At 46.2% G+C, this 17,205-nt stretch overlaps 1 protein-coding gene across 3 annotated transcripts in view; it reads right to left on the minus strand.

The window, feature by feature from the left end:
• The window catches only part of LOC126424764 (putative mediator of RNA polymerase II transcription subunit 12), a 454,189-nt gene that overhangs the window by 122,916 nt on the left and 314,068 nt on the right, over window positions 1-17,205 (minus strand). For all 3 annotated transcript variants that reach the window (XM_050087514.1, XM_050087513.1, XM_050087515.1), the window contains one exon: window positions 3,980-4,166. In XM_050087514.1, coding sequence (XP_049943471.1) covers window positions 3,980-4,166 — 187 coding nt within the window. The remainder of the gene's footprint in view (window positions 1-3,979; window positions 4,167-17,205) is intronic.

Here is a 17,205-nt window from a genome sequence, read left to right on the forward strand (position 1 = left end):
AGGAGGTATTGCTGCACGAGGATACGGTGTTTCAAATTGTGTGTGAAATAACAGCCTGGTTTGCGAATGTTTGTTTCATATACAAACTGAAATGCCATGTGTACGTGCAGCAATCGCTTATGCATATCTGATGATGGATAAATTCCGAAACGCCTAGTATGAGCAATAAAGTCATTCCTTGCCTGATGTTTGACTTTCACTATCGCGACCCAGTCAGCCTGAAAGTAGAAATACCGATTGTTTCAATTTTGACTTTGACGTCGGATAAGAAATGAAAAAAGGAGTATTTTTTGGTTTGATATAACTACAAATTGACAATTTTCGCATTTTTTGCGTTACTTGTATTGTGAAACCTTGCTTCTTGCCAAATTTCATGATTCTACGTCAGTGGAAAGCATCCTACAGGTTTCTAGGAGTAAGTTTTCTAGTATCAAAATATGTCACGTATGTGGTATTACACCATCAAATTTCTTTGACAAAGATATTGGACAAAGAAATTTGATAGTGTAATACCGGCCTTAAACGAGGAGCAGACCAACCTCAGCCTCATGTGCTGACTGATAGGAATCGTCCAGCATAGCTGTGCGTGGCTGCAAAAAGCCTCACGAAAAGAGCGTAAGAAAGCACTCGTGGGTCCCGGAGTGCTGCCAGCAGTTCAGTCAGCACGGTAACTGTGCGTAGCGAATCAAAAACAACGCGCAGCAATGGTTGAGGGACTCCTCACAAGCAACACGCTTCTGCTGTCGGTGGCGAGCGTCGCTTGTGGCGTTCTGACGAGCGGCAGCACACGACGTTGATGACTGGAAACGAGTGCTTTGCGGTGATGAATAACGCTTAGACCGTGTGGGAATCCTCTGGAACAGTTTGGGTTTGGAGAATGCATGGAGAGTGTTAGCTGGCATCGTCTGCAGTGCCGGCAGGAAGTGCTGAAGGGTCGGTGTTACAGTATGGCGGTGTTCCTCGTCAGTAGGGTGTCGTTCCCTTACTGCACGTAAAGAAAACGCTAAATGCGGAAGGATATGGACGCGTGTTCAGCACTGCGTACTGCCTATAGTAGAGCAACAGTGCAGAAACCATGGCTGATGGTATCAGCAGGACAGTGCACCCTGTCACACAGCGGTATCTACACTGAAGCGCCAAAGAAACTGATATAGGAATGCGTAATCAAATACAAAGATACGTAAACAGGCAGAATACGGTGCTGCGGTCGGCGATGCCTTTGTAAGACAACAAGTGTCTGGCGCAATTGTTAGACGGGTTACTGCTGCTACAATGGCAGGTTATCAAGATTTAAGTGAGTTTGAACGTGGTGTTATAATCGACGCACGAGCGATGAGACGCAGCATCTCCGAGGCAGCGATGAAGTGGGGATGTTCCCGTACGAGCATTTCACGAGTGTACCGCGAATATCAGGAATACGGCAAAATATCAGATCTCCGACATCGCTGCGGCCGGAAAAAGAACCTGCAAGAAAGGGACCAACGACGACTGCAGACAATCGTTCAACGTGACAGAAGTGCAACCCCTTCGCAAATTGCTGCAGATTTCATTGCTTGGCCATCAACAAGTGTCAGTGTGCGAACCATTAAACCAAACATCATCGATATGGGCTTTAGGAGCCGAAGGTCCACTCGTGTACGCTTGATGACTGCACGACACAAAGCTTTACGCCTCGCCTGGGACCGTCAACATCGGCATTGGACTGTTGATGACTGGAAACGTCTTGTCTAGTCGGACGAGTCTCGTTTCAAATTGTATCGAGCGGATGGACGTGTACGGGTGCGGAGATAACCTCCTAAATCCATGGAGCCGGCATGTCAGTAAGGGACTGTTCAAGCTGGTGGAGGCTCTGTAATGGTGTGGGGAGAGTGCAGTTGGAGTTATATGGGTCCCCTGATACGTCTAGACACGACTGGCGATGTATGTAAATATCCTGTCTGATCACCTGCATCCATTCATGTCAACTGTGCACTCCGACGGACTTGGGCAATTCCAACAGGACAATGTGACACACCACATGTCCAGAATAGCTACAGAGGCTCCAGGAACACACTTCTGAGTTTAAACATTGCCCCTGGCCATCAAACTCCCCAGACATGAACATTATTCAGCATATGTCGGACGCCTTGCAATGTGCTATTCAGAAGATTTATGGACAGTCGTGCAGGATTCATGGTCTCAACTCCCTCCAGCACTACTGCAGACACTAGTCCAGTCCGTGCCACGTGGTGCTGCGGCACTTCTGCGTGCTCTCGGGGGCCCTACACAATATTAGGCAGGTGTACCGTTCTCTTTGGCGTTTTAGTGTATGAAGCAATGGTGTATGCACAGTAACATTCCTGAAATGGACTGGTCTACTCACAGTCCCGACCTGAGCCCAGTGGAACATCTTTGGGACGAGTCAGAGCCTCGACTTCGCTCTAGACCCCAGCCTCCGACATCGCTACTTTGCATCCACAGACATTTAGACACTTCACTGAAAGGGTCATCAACGAAGTTCAAGCCATCATCAAAGTGAAGGGTAGACACTCCCCATATTAATGTCCATTAAGATTTTGATCAGATTATGAGCCTGTAACAGATGTAACATACACCAGGTCTTCTTCTGACACTACACCTGTTGTTCATGTGGAGTATACAGTGTAAATGCAGATTTAACAATGGCTACAGCGCAGGAATAAGATACTAATTAGGGAAGATTTTCTGAGCAGGCCTTCGGCGGAAAATGGCTGCCTCTCATTGGTATTTTCCCCCTGCCCCCATTCACTGGTTGTTCTTTTGGACTATACAGCATGACTGCAGACTGAGCAATGTCTAAAACGTGAATGTGAAGTATTCACTGCTTCCTGATGAGCCGACTAATGCAAACAGCCACATTCATTTCTAAACCCTACATCTATTGTTGACATTCACGACACAGTGTGACTGTAATGTTTACAATTGCTACTCGTTATGGTAGTGTTCTGGCTTAAGCTGTCGCCAGCACACCGATCGGCAAAGAGGTTTCAAGAATATCGATACCAGGTGCTCAATCGAGCGCGCCTATTAGGACAGAGGCCAAAGAGAGACTTGCAAGCAACGCGCCGCCAACTCCCTCTCGACCGCAAGTATGTAGATCACCGCTGCAGACCGGGGGGCCCCAATCAGTCACAGACAGTCAGCCTAGTCGTAGATAGTCAGTCACAGTCACCTCAGTCACTATGCTAGTTGGCGTCTGTCAGTTCACGTCACCAGCTATGAGACTGTAGTGTTTGGAGTGGGACTTGTACTTCACCAGCAGTGAGGCTAACGTGGACTATTAAGGAAGAGCTTGTAGCACAACAACTTGCTTAAAGATAAGTAGCTTCTCGTTCTTATCAATAAAGAACACTGTTAATACATCAGTGCAGTTGTATTGTAGTAAGAGGATACCGACCGCTAAACATCCTCTCCTTGCTTCCTATGGTACAAGACTCTACAGTGGGAATGACGGGACAGGTAGGGTGTTCGTTAAGAAGCTGCAGGGATAATTCTAGCTCTAAACCCTTTCTCGCCCATTGTTCTAGCGGACTATTGAGGCGATTAGTAACAACAGCTACAGATGAGAGTCAGTTACTCACTGGTTCTAGGACTTTCCTGATCAGCACGTTTGAAAGGTCAGATCTTTTTCGGACTCACTTTCCACCCTCATCTCCTCCATTGCTCTAGTCTGCTATACCTCGCGAGCGCAGACTTGGAACGGCTACTCATGCCCCGTCCAGACCAAAGGATAGGATCGAGGTGTGACCACCCCATCCACTATTCGTTTGGAGTATATAACCTGAATGCAGATTTAACAATGGACACAACGTGACAGGGGTATCCTGGTAGTTACTCATGATGAGCCAAGTGGTTCCCATGGGCCAGAGAATGATGTGAGCCCTCTACCCATTGCTCTCGTCCACTACGCAGTGTGACTGCGGACACAACAACAGCTACAACACGAGGGTCGGATACTCACTGATTCGGGCGGGTTTCCTGACGAACCCGTTGACGCCCACGTGCTTCTTCCTGGGCTTCCTGGGCATGTTCACCGCCCTCCAAATGGCGAACACCGATTTTTCGCGCGCCTGCAGGATGCTGCACAGCGTCCACTCCTGTCGCTCCAGGTCGAACCAGTCCTCGTCGTCGATGTCGATGGCCGGCTTCTGCAACACCAAACAGGCACTTCAGAGAACGAGAAGTTAAAACCAACGCCACACAGGCTAGATTCAGAAAGATGTCAGAACAGGGGATATTCCATCTCTTATGCATTGGCAGTCAATGAAATTGCAACACCAGGAACAATAGGAAGTGGAGGATCGTATGAACACATGATTATATTCATAAAGGATTCTGATGTAGATTGGATGCAAAATTTAGTACACAAAGTTGACAACTCAGGCAGTAACAAGCACTCTAAAGCATCGAGGCATCCAGTTGAACTGAGCTTAGATGACAGTTACTATTATGTTATTCCACACTGCTCCAACCCTGAGCTAGGGTTCGGCGGCCGTACTGGCTGGCAAGTCGTGGCGTGCCCGATCAATGAAGTGATGTCCAAATTATCAGCTACGAGAGCTGCATGGTGATCGCACTGTGTACCCAACAGCACTCCATATCATTATGCCAGTGCTGACCTTGTATGACGAAGATGGATGGGATATGGCAACATTATATCTCTTGGAGCCTCCAGACGTGAGTGCGTCCCTCATAATAATGTACACAAAACCAGGACACGCTTGAAAAAACTGCAAGAACGCTTCTCTCTGCTGTGATGTGAATGGAAGCCGCAACAATCGTCGCCATGCTGACAGTCCCTGGTGCTCCAACCACGATCGCACTGACCGTGCTGAGACTTCTGTTACTGCTAAACAGCCCATTTCCTGAAACGAGGTATGTGACGTGGCTGTACGATCACGCATGGCGAGCGAACAATGCGTCCTCTCGACTCGCGTGGGGCCCCTGAGACCCTGAAAGGTGTTGAGTATGATCTTCCCGAACCCAATAAGTAACGCAACACACATTTTTTCTGACAGTGAGTTGGCTTCATTAAGAATTCTAGTACGCCATATTATTCCACACTCTTTTGGCTGCAAAAACCTATTTTCTCAAAATAATCTCTGTTCAATGCGACGGCCATGCGCCCTCTTAGTGGGAAGGCGTGTGCGCCCAGATCTTGCCAGTCTACAGGTCGACACCGGAGCCAATGTCTCGCTGCTGAACTAACCTCCCCATCACTCATCTACAGCTTCCCGTGGAGTGCATCCTTCAATGGACCAGACAGATGGAACTCGGAAGGTGCGAGATACGAGCTGCAGGGTAGATGGAGAAGAACAGTCCAGTAAAGCTCTTATCGGGTAAGCAGACTTGTATGAGGCTGTGTGTTGTCATGGAGGAAGAGGAGTTTGTTTGCATTCTTGTGGCGACGAACACGCTAAAGCCATTCCTTCAGTTTTCTGAGGGTGGCACAATACACTTCTGAGTTGATCGTTGCGCCGTGACGGCAAACATCAAACAGAATAATCCCTTCAGAGTCCCAGAAGACCATCACCGTGACTCTACCGGCTGAAGATGCAGCTTTGATTTTTTTAGGAAAGCCAGTGCTGCACCACTTCATGGACTGCCATTTGTGTCCGGTTCGAAGTGGTGAGCCCATGTTTCACCGCCTGTGACGGAGGAACCAAGCGGGTATTTACCTTTGAGTACCCCGACTGGTGGGTGACTGTATCAGCACTACCAACAGAAACGTCCAGTCGAGCAGCGAGTTGTTTGTGATCTGTCGATCATCTCGGATGAGAGTATCCGCACGTTCCTACACTGCAGAAGTAACAGCTGTGTGCGGCTGGCCGGCTCGCGGGAGATCCGTCAGGTTTTCGCGACATTGTTGCGATGATGACAGACTTTTCGCCCAACGACTCACCGTGCTTTTGTTCATTGCGATATCTCCGTAGACATTCTGCTAACGACTATGAATATCTGCGGCGCTCTAGTTTTTCTCCAAAAGAAACTCAAAGACGGCTAGCTGCCAAGAACGCATGTCCCTTAAAAACACCGCTCTGAAGGCAACGCACAGCGCCGTCACCTACCGGAACTTGATGAAACTTCAGGGGTTGAAGCAGGAATATTCCACGATGTCCGATAACAAATTCAACATTTTTCAACCGAAACTGACCGAGAAACAAAATTACTAATTTAATGCCCCTCTACAATGTAGATGCTGTTTACAGTGTGCTGAAATGCTTATTTGCATATGTATGTACTACAATTCACGCCAGTCTGATTCCTGTTGCCTATTGGCTTCATTGCGTTGGAATTTTAATCGTCACCAGTGTAATGACTCAGTCCAATAGACGAGCGAGGGGTCGCAGTGGGAAGTCAATGGATTCGCACTGGGAGAGCCATTTCGGCGGTTCAAATCACCGGCCTGTATATAGATTTAGCTGGTCCGCGGTTTCCGTAAATCACTTATGGGTGATTTACGAACTTCCAGCACGATGTAACTGTCAGTTTGCACATTCTTGACACGCTTTTTGCATTTTATGAAATACCATTTTTGACTACGTTATGATGATTTGAAAATGGGTCCCGGCCCGAAAATAGTAATCGAGTGAAAAAAAAGTGAAATTTGCAATTCTGTATTGGTTTTTTCGTTGTACTTGAGAGTGATGTCGAGATGGAAGCATTAGAAAGGAAACGGACTATTTAACTCCTCATTCCGAGTTTGTGCACCGTCTCAAATGACCTCTTCGTCGACAGGACATTAAACCGTAACCTTCCTACACCTCTTTCAGTAGTCCCAAAGTGTCTCAACCGGTAAACAAGACGTCTATGCTCTTTCTACTGGGTACGTAAAATTACTTGACAGTGTCAAAGTCTACAGCGTTGTCCAGTTGTTTACCACGGATCTTAGTTGGCGAGGGCAGGCTATTAATACTTATTTCGTGTACAAAGAAGTGGGGTAGTGCAAGGTTTCTTTCAAAATAACGTTCAAAACCGCTGAAAACCCGTTTTTTCTTACAATCACACGTAACATGTTGCCACTCTACAAAAGGTACCTATTAGCTGCAACGTGAACTATAAAACTGCGGGAGTTCTAGCGTAACAAAACTTAATCTGCTGTTAATACTTCGGCTGTAAACCGATCGGCCAACTTCGGAGCAAGCTGAAAAGATTTTCAGTACACGGTCGTGGACTGTGATTTTACAGTTATTGAAAACAAAGAAGTAAGATGAGGAAGCATTTTGTTCGTAATGATGTAATGAACACCACAGCAACATCTCGCTACAAGCAACGTTTCAATTGAAACTTCCTGGCAGATTAAAACTATGTGCCCGACCGAGACTCGAACTCGGGACCTTTGCCTTTCGCGGGCAAGTAGAGCACTTGCCCGCGAAAGGCAAAGGTCCCGAGTTCGAGTCTCGGTCGGGCACACAGTTTTAATCTGCCAGGAAGTTTCATATCAGCGCACACTCCGTTGCAGAGTGAAAATCTCATTCTGGAAACGTTTCAATTGTTCAGATAAAGGCAGTTACTTATGGACTTTAAACAACCAGCTGATATTATCATTAACACATCTTAGGTTAACAGAAGTTCTTCCTCAAGCATTAAAATCACCATGCCTGGGAAATTCAGAAAAAAATGACATTTGTTTGAACCAGAGGGATGGGAAATTATCAAGAGCGTCGAAGAAAGGGTGGTGAAGTGAAGATTTCAAAACGATCAGATTCAGGGAGGTCCTACCGCAAAACAAATGTCTCCAAAGAAGAAAAGGCACCGCAAAAGTATGATGGAATATGTGAGTTGCACAAACCCTTTCGCAGTGAATTGTGCTAAGACTCAACAGTAAAATTATTACTAGAGATATAAATATTTTAAAAATTTGTTTCTTAGACCTGACCCGTTTAGTATTTCAGCGCAAATTTGTTTCGAAAAGTCAGTGTTTGCTTGTTATTTTTGGATCGTGCCAAGTGATGAATTGCTTTCCTGAAGTCAATGAGTAACTGTTAATCTATAGTTAGTTTACTTACTTGCATAAAGTTTATTCTGAATAACACAGGAAGTACATTTTGTCACTTTGCCCCTTGCATGATAACCCTCCCTTCACGACGCTTAGTACACCCTGCTTCAGTCCTCCCACCAAGGGAAAAAAAAGTCCCTGGCACTACTTGGAATCGAACCGAGGTCCTCCGCGTGGGAGATAGACACGACGACCGCTGAGCTACGGGCGCTGACAGCAACTTGTTCAATCGGCATCTACCGCAGCAACAAACACTTAGTGCCGACTATATAAAGCATTTAAGCGTAGATTAAGAAAATGACCTCAGATTAAGCTTAACCTGGAAATCTGCATCGTATGAAGGTTAATCCCAGATCATATCGGCATGAAGTCGGATCATGCTTGACAGGTGAAAAATTCGCGTTTCACAGTCAGGTTCAGGTCTAATGGTCAGATTATAGTGTTGTGGCACTACGTTTCATCGCTTTTGCTTTTTGTAGATACCAACTGAAATAATAAAAAAAACTGCTATTAACACAAAATGATGCTCGAAATACTTGTTTTTTCCGACATCGAAAGTTAGGTTAAGGGGATTACCGGCTACCGTGTGTACGTAATGATCAGTCTCATAACAGCTCTTGCGAGACGACTCGTATTTATGTGATTAGTTCAAAGGTATTTTGTAGACACTTAGCAGCAGAGTAAGAAAGGAAAATTCGAAATGTTCGCAGTGAACAGAATTATGGGACTTCTGATAGCAGCCAGTAATTACTCACCATCTATTATGTATGTTCTCTCTCGCCTCGAGTAGCAGTAACTATCAAATTCGTATTAAATTTTTAACTACCGAACGCGTCCTTAAACTGCTATGACAATTCCACGTACGTCGATAAATGGAACATACATTACCTGAACCCGTATCGCCGGCCGGTGTGGCCGTGCGGTCTAGGCGCTTCAGTCTGGAACCGCGTGACCGCTCCGGTCGCAGGTTCGAATCCTGCCTCGGGCATGGACGTGTGTGATGTCCTTAGGTTAGTTAGGTTTAAGTAGTTCTAAGTTCTTGGGAACTGATGACCGCAGATGTTAAGTCCCATAGTGCTCAGAGCCATTTGAACCATTTTTTTGAACCCGTATCAGAACAAGAACGCGACGAATAACATTATAACCTTCCTTTTACGCAACAAACCTGATTCAGAAGAATTTATGCGATCGTATTAAAATGTTTACAAATCACTGCACATAGCTTCACGATGAAAATCTGCATCGTCATTGAAGGGGTTGAAAATGGGAAAAAAATTGTAGCTTGAGAGCTGCAATTAACTTTTGTTCACTTTCTGTAACAGCAGGCCTTATGAAATTACGTAGCTCAGTCTCTGATCTAATGAGAAATTTGATCTCAAAATGGTTCAAATGGCTCTAAGAACTATGGGACTTGACATCTGAGGTCATAGCAGCAGCGCGGTTCCGGACTAAAGCGCCTAGAACCGCACGGTCACAGCGGACGGCATTTGATCTTCAGTCAGCGATGCTAATACACTAGCGGCCATTAAAATTGCTACACCACGAAGATGGCATGCTACAGACGCAAAATTTAACCGACAGGAAGAAGATGCTGTGATATGCAAATGATTAGCTTTTCAGAGCATTCACACAAGGTTGGCGCCGGTGGCAACACCTACAACGTGCTGACATGAGGAAAGTTTCCAACCGATTTCTCATACACAAACAGCAGTTGATTTGCGTTGCCTGGTGAAACGTTGTTGTGATGCCTCGAGTAAGGAGGAGAAATGCGTACCATCACGTTTCCGACTTTATCAAAGGTCGGATTCTAGCCTATCGCGATTGCGGTTTATCGTATAGTGACATTGCTGCTCGCGATAGTCGAGATCCAATGACTGTTTGCAGAATATGGAATCTGTGGGTTCAGGAGGGTAATACGGAACGCCGTGGTGGATCCCAATGGCCTCGTATCACTAGCAGTCGAGATGACAGGCATCTTATCCGCATTGCTGTAACGGGTCGTGCAGCCACGTCTCGATCCCTGAGTTAACAGATGGGGACCTGCAAGACAAAAACCGTATGCACGAACAGATCGACGACGTTTGCAGCAGCATGGACTATCAGCTCGGAGACCATGGCTGCGGTTACCCTTGACGTTGCATCACAAACAGGGGCGCCTGCGATGGTGTACTCAACGACGAACCTGGGTGCACGAATGACAAAACGTCATTTTTTTCGGATGAATCCAGGTTCTGTTTGCAGCATCACGATGGTCGCATTCGTGTTTGGCGACATCGCGGTGAACGCACACTGGAAGCGTGTATTCGTCATCGCCATACTGGTGTATCACCCGGCGTGATGGTATGGGGTGTCATTGGTTACACGTCTCCATCACCTCTTGTTCGCACTGACGGCACTTTGAACAGTGGACGTTACATTTCAGATGTGTTACGACCCTTGGCTCTACCGTTCATTCGATCCCTGCAAAACCCTACATTTCAGCAGAATAATGCACGACCGCATGTTGCAGGTCCTGTACGGGCCTTTCTGGATACAGAAAATGTTCGACTGCTGCCCTGGCCAGCACATTCTCCAGATCTCTCACCAATTGAAAACGTTTGGTCAGTGGTGGCCGAGCAACTGTCTCGTCACAATACGCCAGTCACTACTCTTGATGAACTGTGGTATCATGTTGAAGCTGCATGGGCAGCTGTACGTGTACCTGTACACGCCATCCAAGCTCTGTTTGCCCAGGCGTATCAAGGCCGTTATTACGGCCAGAGGTGGTTGTGCTGGGTACTGATTTCTCAGGCTCTATGCACCCAAATTGCGTGAAAATGTAATCACATGTCAGTTCTAGTATAATATATTTGTCCAATGAATACCCGTTTATCATCTGCATTTCTTCTTAGTGTAGCAATTTTATTGGCCAGTAGTGTACAATCGGCCCTTATAGACTGAGGTGGGTACGCCTTCTGTTCCATTCACCGTTTTCATATTGCCCAGTTACCTGTTGGTTGCAGACGAGGCCTGCAGCCGGTATCGTACGAGTCGGGATTTGGTATCATACGCATTTTTTCTTGGTATGGTGCGTTTATTTCACGCGGCAGTGTCACACACTATAGCAGAATGGGCGGCAGAAAGAAGCGCAAACAGCTGTAGCCGACTATAGAGCTGTGGCAACACCAAGGCTCTTGTCACAAAACCCTGTTACCTGATTGGCTGTCGTACACGCGTGTCGCAGCCGTGCCGAGCCCGCTCCAACTGCCAGAGAACTATCACTGACTCTACTACTGTTACGAATCTGGTCAGACTTACCACCCTGCGAAGTAAACCCAATGCCGCAAGTTAACAGACTGGAACCCAGAACACACACGCGCACTGTTGCTGCTGCGATGCTGTGTAGGCAAACACGCGAGAACCGACAACGTCGTGCCCTCCAAAGCTCGACTACTAATAACTTTGTTATTTTCATCGAGGTATACACAAGTTAACTTAGTTTGGTTGTCACGCTAATCTCATGAAATTACGCCGCTCTCTTGGCGTGGCAGTGGTTTCGACGCAGTTCTACAGGCAAAGAACACTACTGGAGAGTCCCCATTCTTTCCTCTGTGGCTGGCTGATAGAGGTCTTAACGTTAAGCGAATTAGAGAAATCGAGAACACCAGATACTGGGTGGACCCACGTCGTCCAACTGCCATCGTCGAACAATATGGAGTCGAGCATCCTATTACTGCGCCACCTAGCTTGGTAGGAGAAAAACAACTGAGACTGGCACTGCATAGACAACTGAAACGTCTCAAATGGTTCAACTGGCTCTGAGCACTATGGGACTTAACATCTGTGGTCATCAGTCCCCTAGAACTTAGAACTACTTAAACCTAACTAACCTAAGGACATCACACACATCCATGCCCGAGGCAGGATTCGAACCTGCGACCGTAGCAGTCGCGCGGTTCCAGACTGAAGCGCCTTTAACCGCACGGCCACACCGGCCGGCTGAAACGTCTCTGTGAAGTCGTTTCATAAGACGCTTGTCGAATTCGGTACCACCTATTCATTTTACTACCCGATTTTAGCTCAATTCATGAACTCTTCCAGAAATTAGGCCTATTGATTATTATATGTGTGTTTTAACGTGGGGTTTCGGTTTTGTTTAGTGGGAAACGCTGAGTTGATCATCGTCTGCTGGGAGCAGAAGATGTTGCTTCTCGTTCGAAGGAGATCACAGGATGACCAACTTAGGTTCCCAATACCTGAACAGAGAGGTTTACCCATCTTAGTCGTAGGCTGTTTTTGTGTGTGAGCTTCCGCTGCACGGGGAGCTAGGTAATCTCGAAAGAGAAAGCGGCACTCTTCGGTGAACGCTTGCTGAGTACGGATCGTAGCTCTTAAGGGGGGTTTCAGGTGATAGGAAGCAGGTTGAGTAGGACTTCGTCATGTTTAACTGTTGAAATACTTAAGAACTTCAGCTTATCTGAAGCGTGCGAATCGAGTTATTTTTTTTAACAATTTTTAATCTTATATTTTGTGGAAATTGCTTTTGTCTTTGTGTGTCGATTTTGTGCCACGTGTTTGGTAATCAATGACCCTTCTGGTTCACCACGGCACCGCAAAAGGCTTTATTTTAACAGTTTGCTTGTTTAATGAGCTATAATTTCTGCAAGAATATCTGATCTTTTGTTCGCTTTCTAAAAAGCAGCACAACAGTTTGAGTCCGAATGCACCACGTACTCTAATTCGACCGTTTTCAAGCAGCAGACGCAGTTAGTTTATTAAATAATTATCGCACAGCGTTGTGTAGTGGTTAAACCTCTGCCCAGAATAGTGCAAGCGCAAAATCGTAACGCAAATCTCATTTAAATATTATTATGGTATTAATACAAAGGAGATGATAGTATAATTGTCTCCCGCCCCCGTCTTCTGTGTTTCTTCTTGCTGTAGTTAAATTGTGCTCTGTTTCATTCTCACGTAATTCTTACTTAAATATTTCGAGTCAGGCAGCAGTTATGTGTAGTTAAGATGTGCAACCAAACATTTAGTTACAATAAATAATTTACGTGAAAGATCAATCCTTTGGTGTTGATCTTACCCACTTACTCTGATTTCCAATCCGGAATTAATCAAGTTGCTTCATGCACGTCATGGAGTGCTATTTATCTGTCTGCTTAAAGATATTTGCATACTTGTAATTAAATTATTAAAGTAATTAAATAATTTTCCAGCTCTGTTTTTTCTAAATGGTTAGGAAGGGCTTGGGCTGATGGCGACCCTGAATTTCTGAATTTTTATGATTATTTTTGTGAGAGAAGCAGCTAGAATTGCGAGACAAGGTATATGGCTCGATGAGAAACGTCGTAAACATAGAAATACGTTACACAACATTTCAAGAAATCCGAAATTTCGGATACAGTTCTGGCCATCAAATTCACACACGTGTCCTCGGGAATACTATTTGAGTCTACGTCTGGGTGCTCGAGCCCCATTCATGAGCAGGCAGAACGCACTTGAAACGTGGACTTACTGTCGAACTGTTGAAACTCCCGTGGTTAGATGAGTTGAATGATTACGAGGTACTTCCGCACGTCAGATACTGCTTATTTTGGACGCATGTTATTCAGCAAGAAGTACAACCTTATTGAACTTACTACCGAGGGGAAAATATATGGAAAGTGTGGATTCCACCCAAGGTTAGAGTCATTACCTCAAGATATTACAGTGTGCCACTGCCGGCCTTGCCTTGATTAAATCACATGGAAAAAACAAAATCGCTACATGATAGTCAGTAACCGTTTCATAGGGGATTGGATCCACGGGGAAAACATGGACAGAACTAGTGTCGCCAGATTTCCAATTCTTCGCCTGATGTCTCGATGTTTAGAAGCGTCGTGACCCTTCGCGAACAATCGCCATGCGTGACGCAAATGTCCACAATTTTGGACCACGTAAACAATTCTAAATATTAAGCGTATTCCCTTCAAGAAATGGTAGTCCGCATGATAGTTCAGGAATGAGTTTCTGAACGGACCAATGGCAGTAATCAAGAAAATTAAAATACTGTGCGCCAGGAGGCACCGATCAGGAGATAAACTCAAGGCACGCTTCTGCGCATCCTTCCTGCTCAGTTACTAGCCACAATTTTCTTCGTACTTCCATTTAGACTTGATATTTTTAAAAATATCTGGAATCTAATATATCGATACTTAAAATGTTTTATGGTCAGGCATCGATGTATCGAAATAGTCTCGATATATCGAAGAGAAAAATTGGAAGTACCGGCAAAAAAAAAAAAAAAAAAATAAATAAATAAAATAAAAATAAATAAAAATAAAATAAATGCCTTGGCACTGCAATTATATTGCCAATTTTAGAGCTGTATATTTAAACATTGATTTATTATCAGACAATCTGTACATCAACAATCTGGTAGCCTGCTTATCCCCCTTCGATCAAGAATCTAAAGGACAACGATGTACGTTCACGGACGGCGATATTCACGTTGCAGGTAAGCGACACAATAAAGATGTCCGATCGGCCCGTCGTTCGGTTTCGTCACATATCGGGTTTGTCCGGAACACTTCACGTCGACTTCCCTTTTTTTCCCTCCATTTCTGCAAACGCCAGCGACCTAGCAGTTGCAATGTCAAAATTGGGTGGTGAAGCTAAACGTTGCAGTTTCTGTTGGTAGTGCCGAGCGCCGATTACGTCAGCATTTCCCCTCACACGTCTCTGCCCACCGCAACGACCTACCTTGTCATTTAGAGTTTTGTTAATCATTTTCAGCAACAATTTTTGAAGAATGCCGATGTGAAGAAATAGCAAACTAGCTGTGTTAAAAATTGGTTCTTAACGTAACTGGTGTGCTATTTCACTCACACCGACACCCCTCCAGTGCAATCCGACTTCTTTTGTGCCACCGATACTTGGTTCACACAGTCGAAGGAAAGGATTGGACGTGAGGAAAGCTCAAAAGTAGTAAGACTCCTCGACACAATGAAAGTAAAATTATGTTCTGGGACAATTTTAAAAGAACAACTTCAAACATTTATCGAAAATTGCTAAAAAAATATAAGATAAAAACATCCGAATTCGGAATTGCAATTTAGGTATCAATATAGCGCCGGCCAGAGTGGCCGAGTGGTTCTAGGCGCTACAGTCTGGAACCGCGCGACCGCTACGGTCGCAGGTTCGAATCCTGCCTCGGGCATGGATGTGTGTGATGTCCTTAGGTTAGTTGGGTTTAAGTAGTTCTAAGTTCTAGGGAACTTATGACCTCAGCAGTTGAGTCCCATAGTTCTCAGAGCCATCTTTTTAATCAATATAGCGATATATCTGTGACGAAAATATCGCCGTTATATGTCAATATTTCGTGCAAAAGAGTCGATATATCGATATTTCACCAACATCCCTACGTTCCATTCCACGGCCATGGCTGTCCCTCGTCCCTGCGCACTTGTTCAGCGATGCCCTCCAGCCTTCAGTCACCTACACTATTAGTTTTCAGTTTTTCATAAGAACCATATACCAAGCAGAAATGAACGGTGAACGAGTAAAAATGAACGGTTCCCAAAAAAAGAACGACTAGCAGTGAACTAGTCCTCAAGAATGAACGAGTTTGCCCACCTCTACTGGGAACGGCTGGGTTATGCTACGCTGTACTTGATGACCGCAGTGAGTAGCCCCCCCCCCCCTCCCCACCATCGCCATCGCCACGTGTTCCGAGGCACGTGCGGACCATCACCCAGCTGCGTGCCGCCCCGGCGTCTGACTGCGGCCCGGCCAACGGGCAATGGCTCCAGTCTGGTCAGCGCGGTCGCCTGCCCACCCTCTGCCACAACGTTTGCGCCGCCCACTGCTGGCGGCCAGCTACGTAGCTGTGGCCGCCGCTGGCGCCTCTGCAGCACGCGTGTCAGCAACGCCCAGCAAGCATTCGGAGCCCCCCCCCCCCCCTTCCCGGGCTGCGTGTGTACGCTGCAGTGGTCGCCTGCGCTGCCTCTGCCGCACCGACGCTGGAATGTCAAATGACGACCTCTCACGTATGATTCTTCACGACTAATGGAATAATACACTGACGTGCCAAAGAAACTGGTAGAGTCAAGCGTGTTCAAGTACAGAGTATGTAAATAGGCAGAATACGGCGATGCAGTCGGCAACGCCTATATAAGACAAGTATCTGGCGCACTTGTTAGATCGGTTACTACTGCTACAATGGCAGGTTATCAAGATTTAAGTGAGTGTGAATGCGATATTATAGTCGGCGTAGGAACGATGGGACACAGTGTGGTGTCACCGCCAGACACCACACTTGCTAGGTGGTAGCCTTGAAATCGGCCGCGGTCCGTTAGTATACGTCGGACCCGCGTGTCGCCACTATCAGTGATTGCAGACCGAGCGCCGCCACACGGCAGGTCTAGAGAGACTTCCTAGCACTCGCCCCAGTGCTACAACCGACTTTGCTAGCGATGGTTCACTGACAAATTACGCTCTCATTTGCCGAGACGATAGCATAGCCTTCAGCTACGTCATTTGCTACGACCTAGCAAGGCGCCATTACCAGTTACTATTGATACTGTAAAACATGTACCGCCAAGAGCGACGTTCACCATTTATGGATTAAAGTTAAGTATTCCACCAGCTACGTCAGTTTTTTCTACAGTCTAATTTCCTTGTCCCGTTCCAGACCTCACGCCAGCCTGCGTGAGCTAAAACGCGTGCCTTTCGGCTTCCTCTAGTATACCGGGTTGGCTCTCTTGCCAACCCACAACACACAGCATCTCCGAGGTAGAGATGACACGGGGATTTTTCCGTACGACCATTCCACAAGTGTACCGTGAATATCAGGAATACGGTAAAACATCGAATCGCCGACATTGCTGCGGCCGGAAAAACATCCTGCAACAACGGGACCAACGACGACTTAAGATAATCGATCAACGTGAGACAAGTGCAATCCTTGCGCAAATTGCTGCAGATTTCAATCCTGTGCCCGCAACAAGTGTCAGCGTGCGAACCATTCAACAAAACATCATCGATATGCTCTTTCTGAGCCGAAGGCCCACTCGTGTGGCCTAGATGATTGCACGATACAAAGCTTTACAGCTCGCTTGGCACCGTCAACACCGACATTGGACTACTGACGATTGGAAACATGTTGCGCGCTCGCAGGAATCTCGTTTCAGATTTTATGGAGCGGATGCACGTGTACGTGT

The sequence above is a fragment of the Schistocerca serialis genome, chromosome 10 (genome assembly GCF_023864345.2).
Source record: "Schistocerca serialis cubense isolate TAMUIC-IGC-003099 chromosome 10, iqSchSeri2.2, whole genome shotgun sequence".
Classification (NCBI taxonomy): Eukaryota; Metazoa; Arthropoda; class Insecta; order Orthoptera; family Acrididae; genus Schistocerca; species Schistocerca serialis.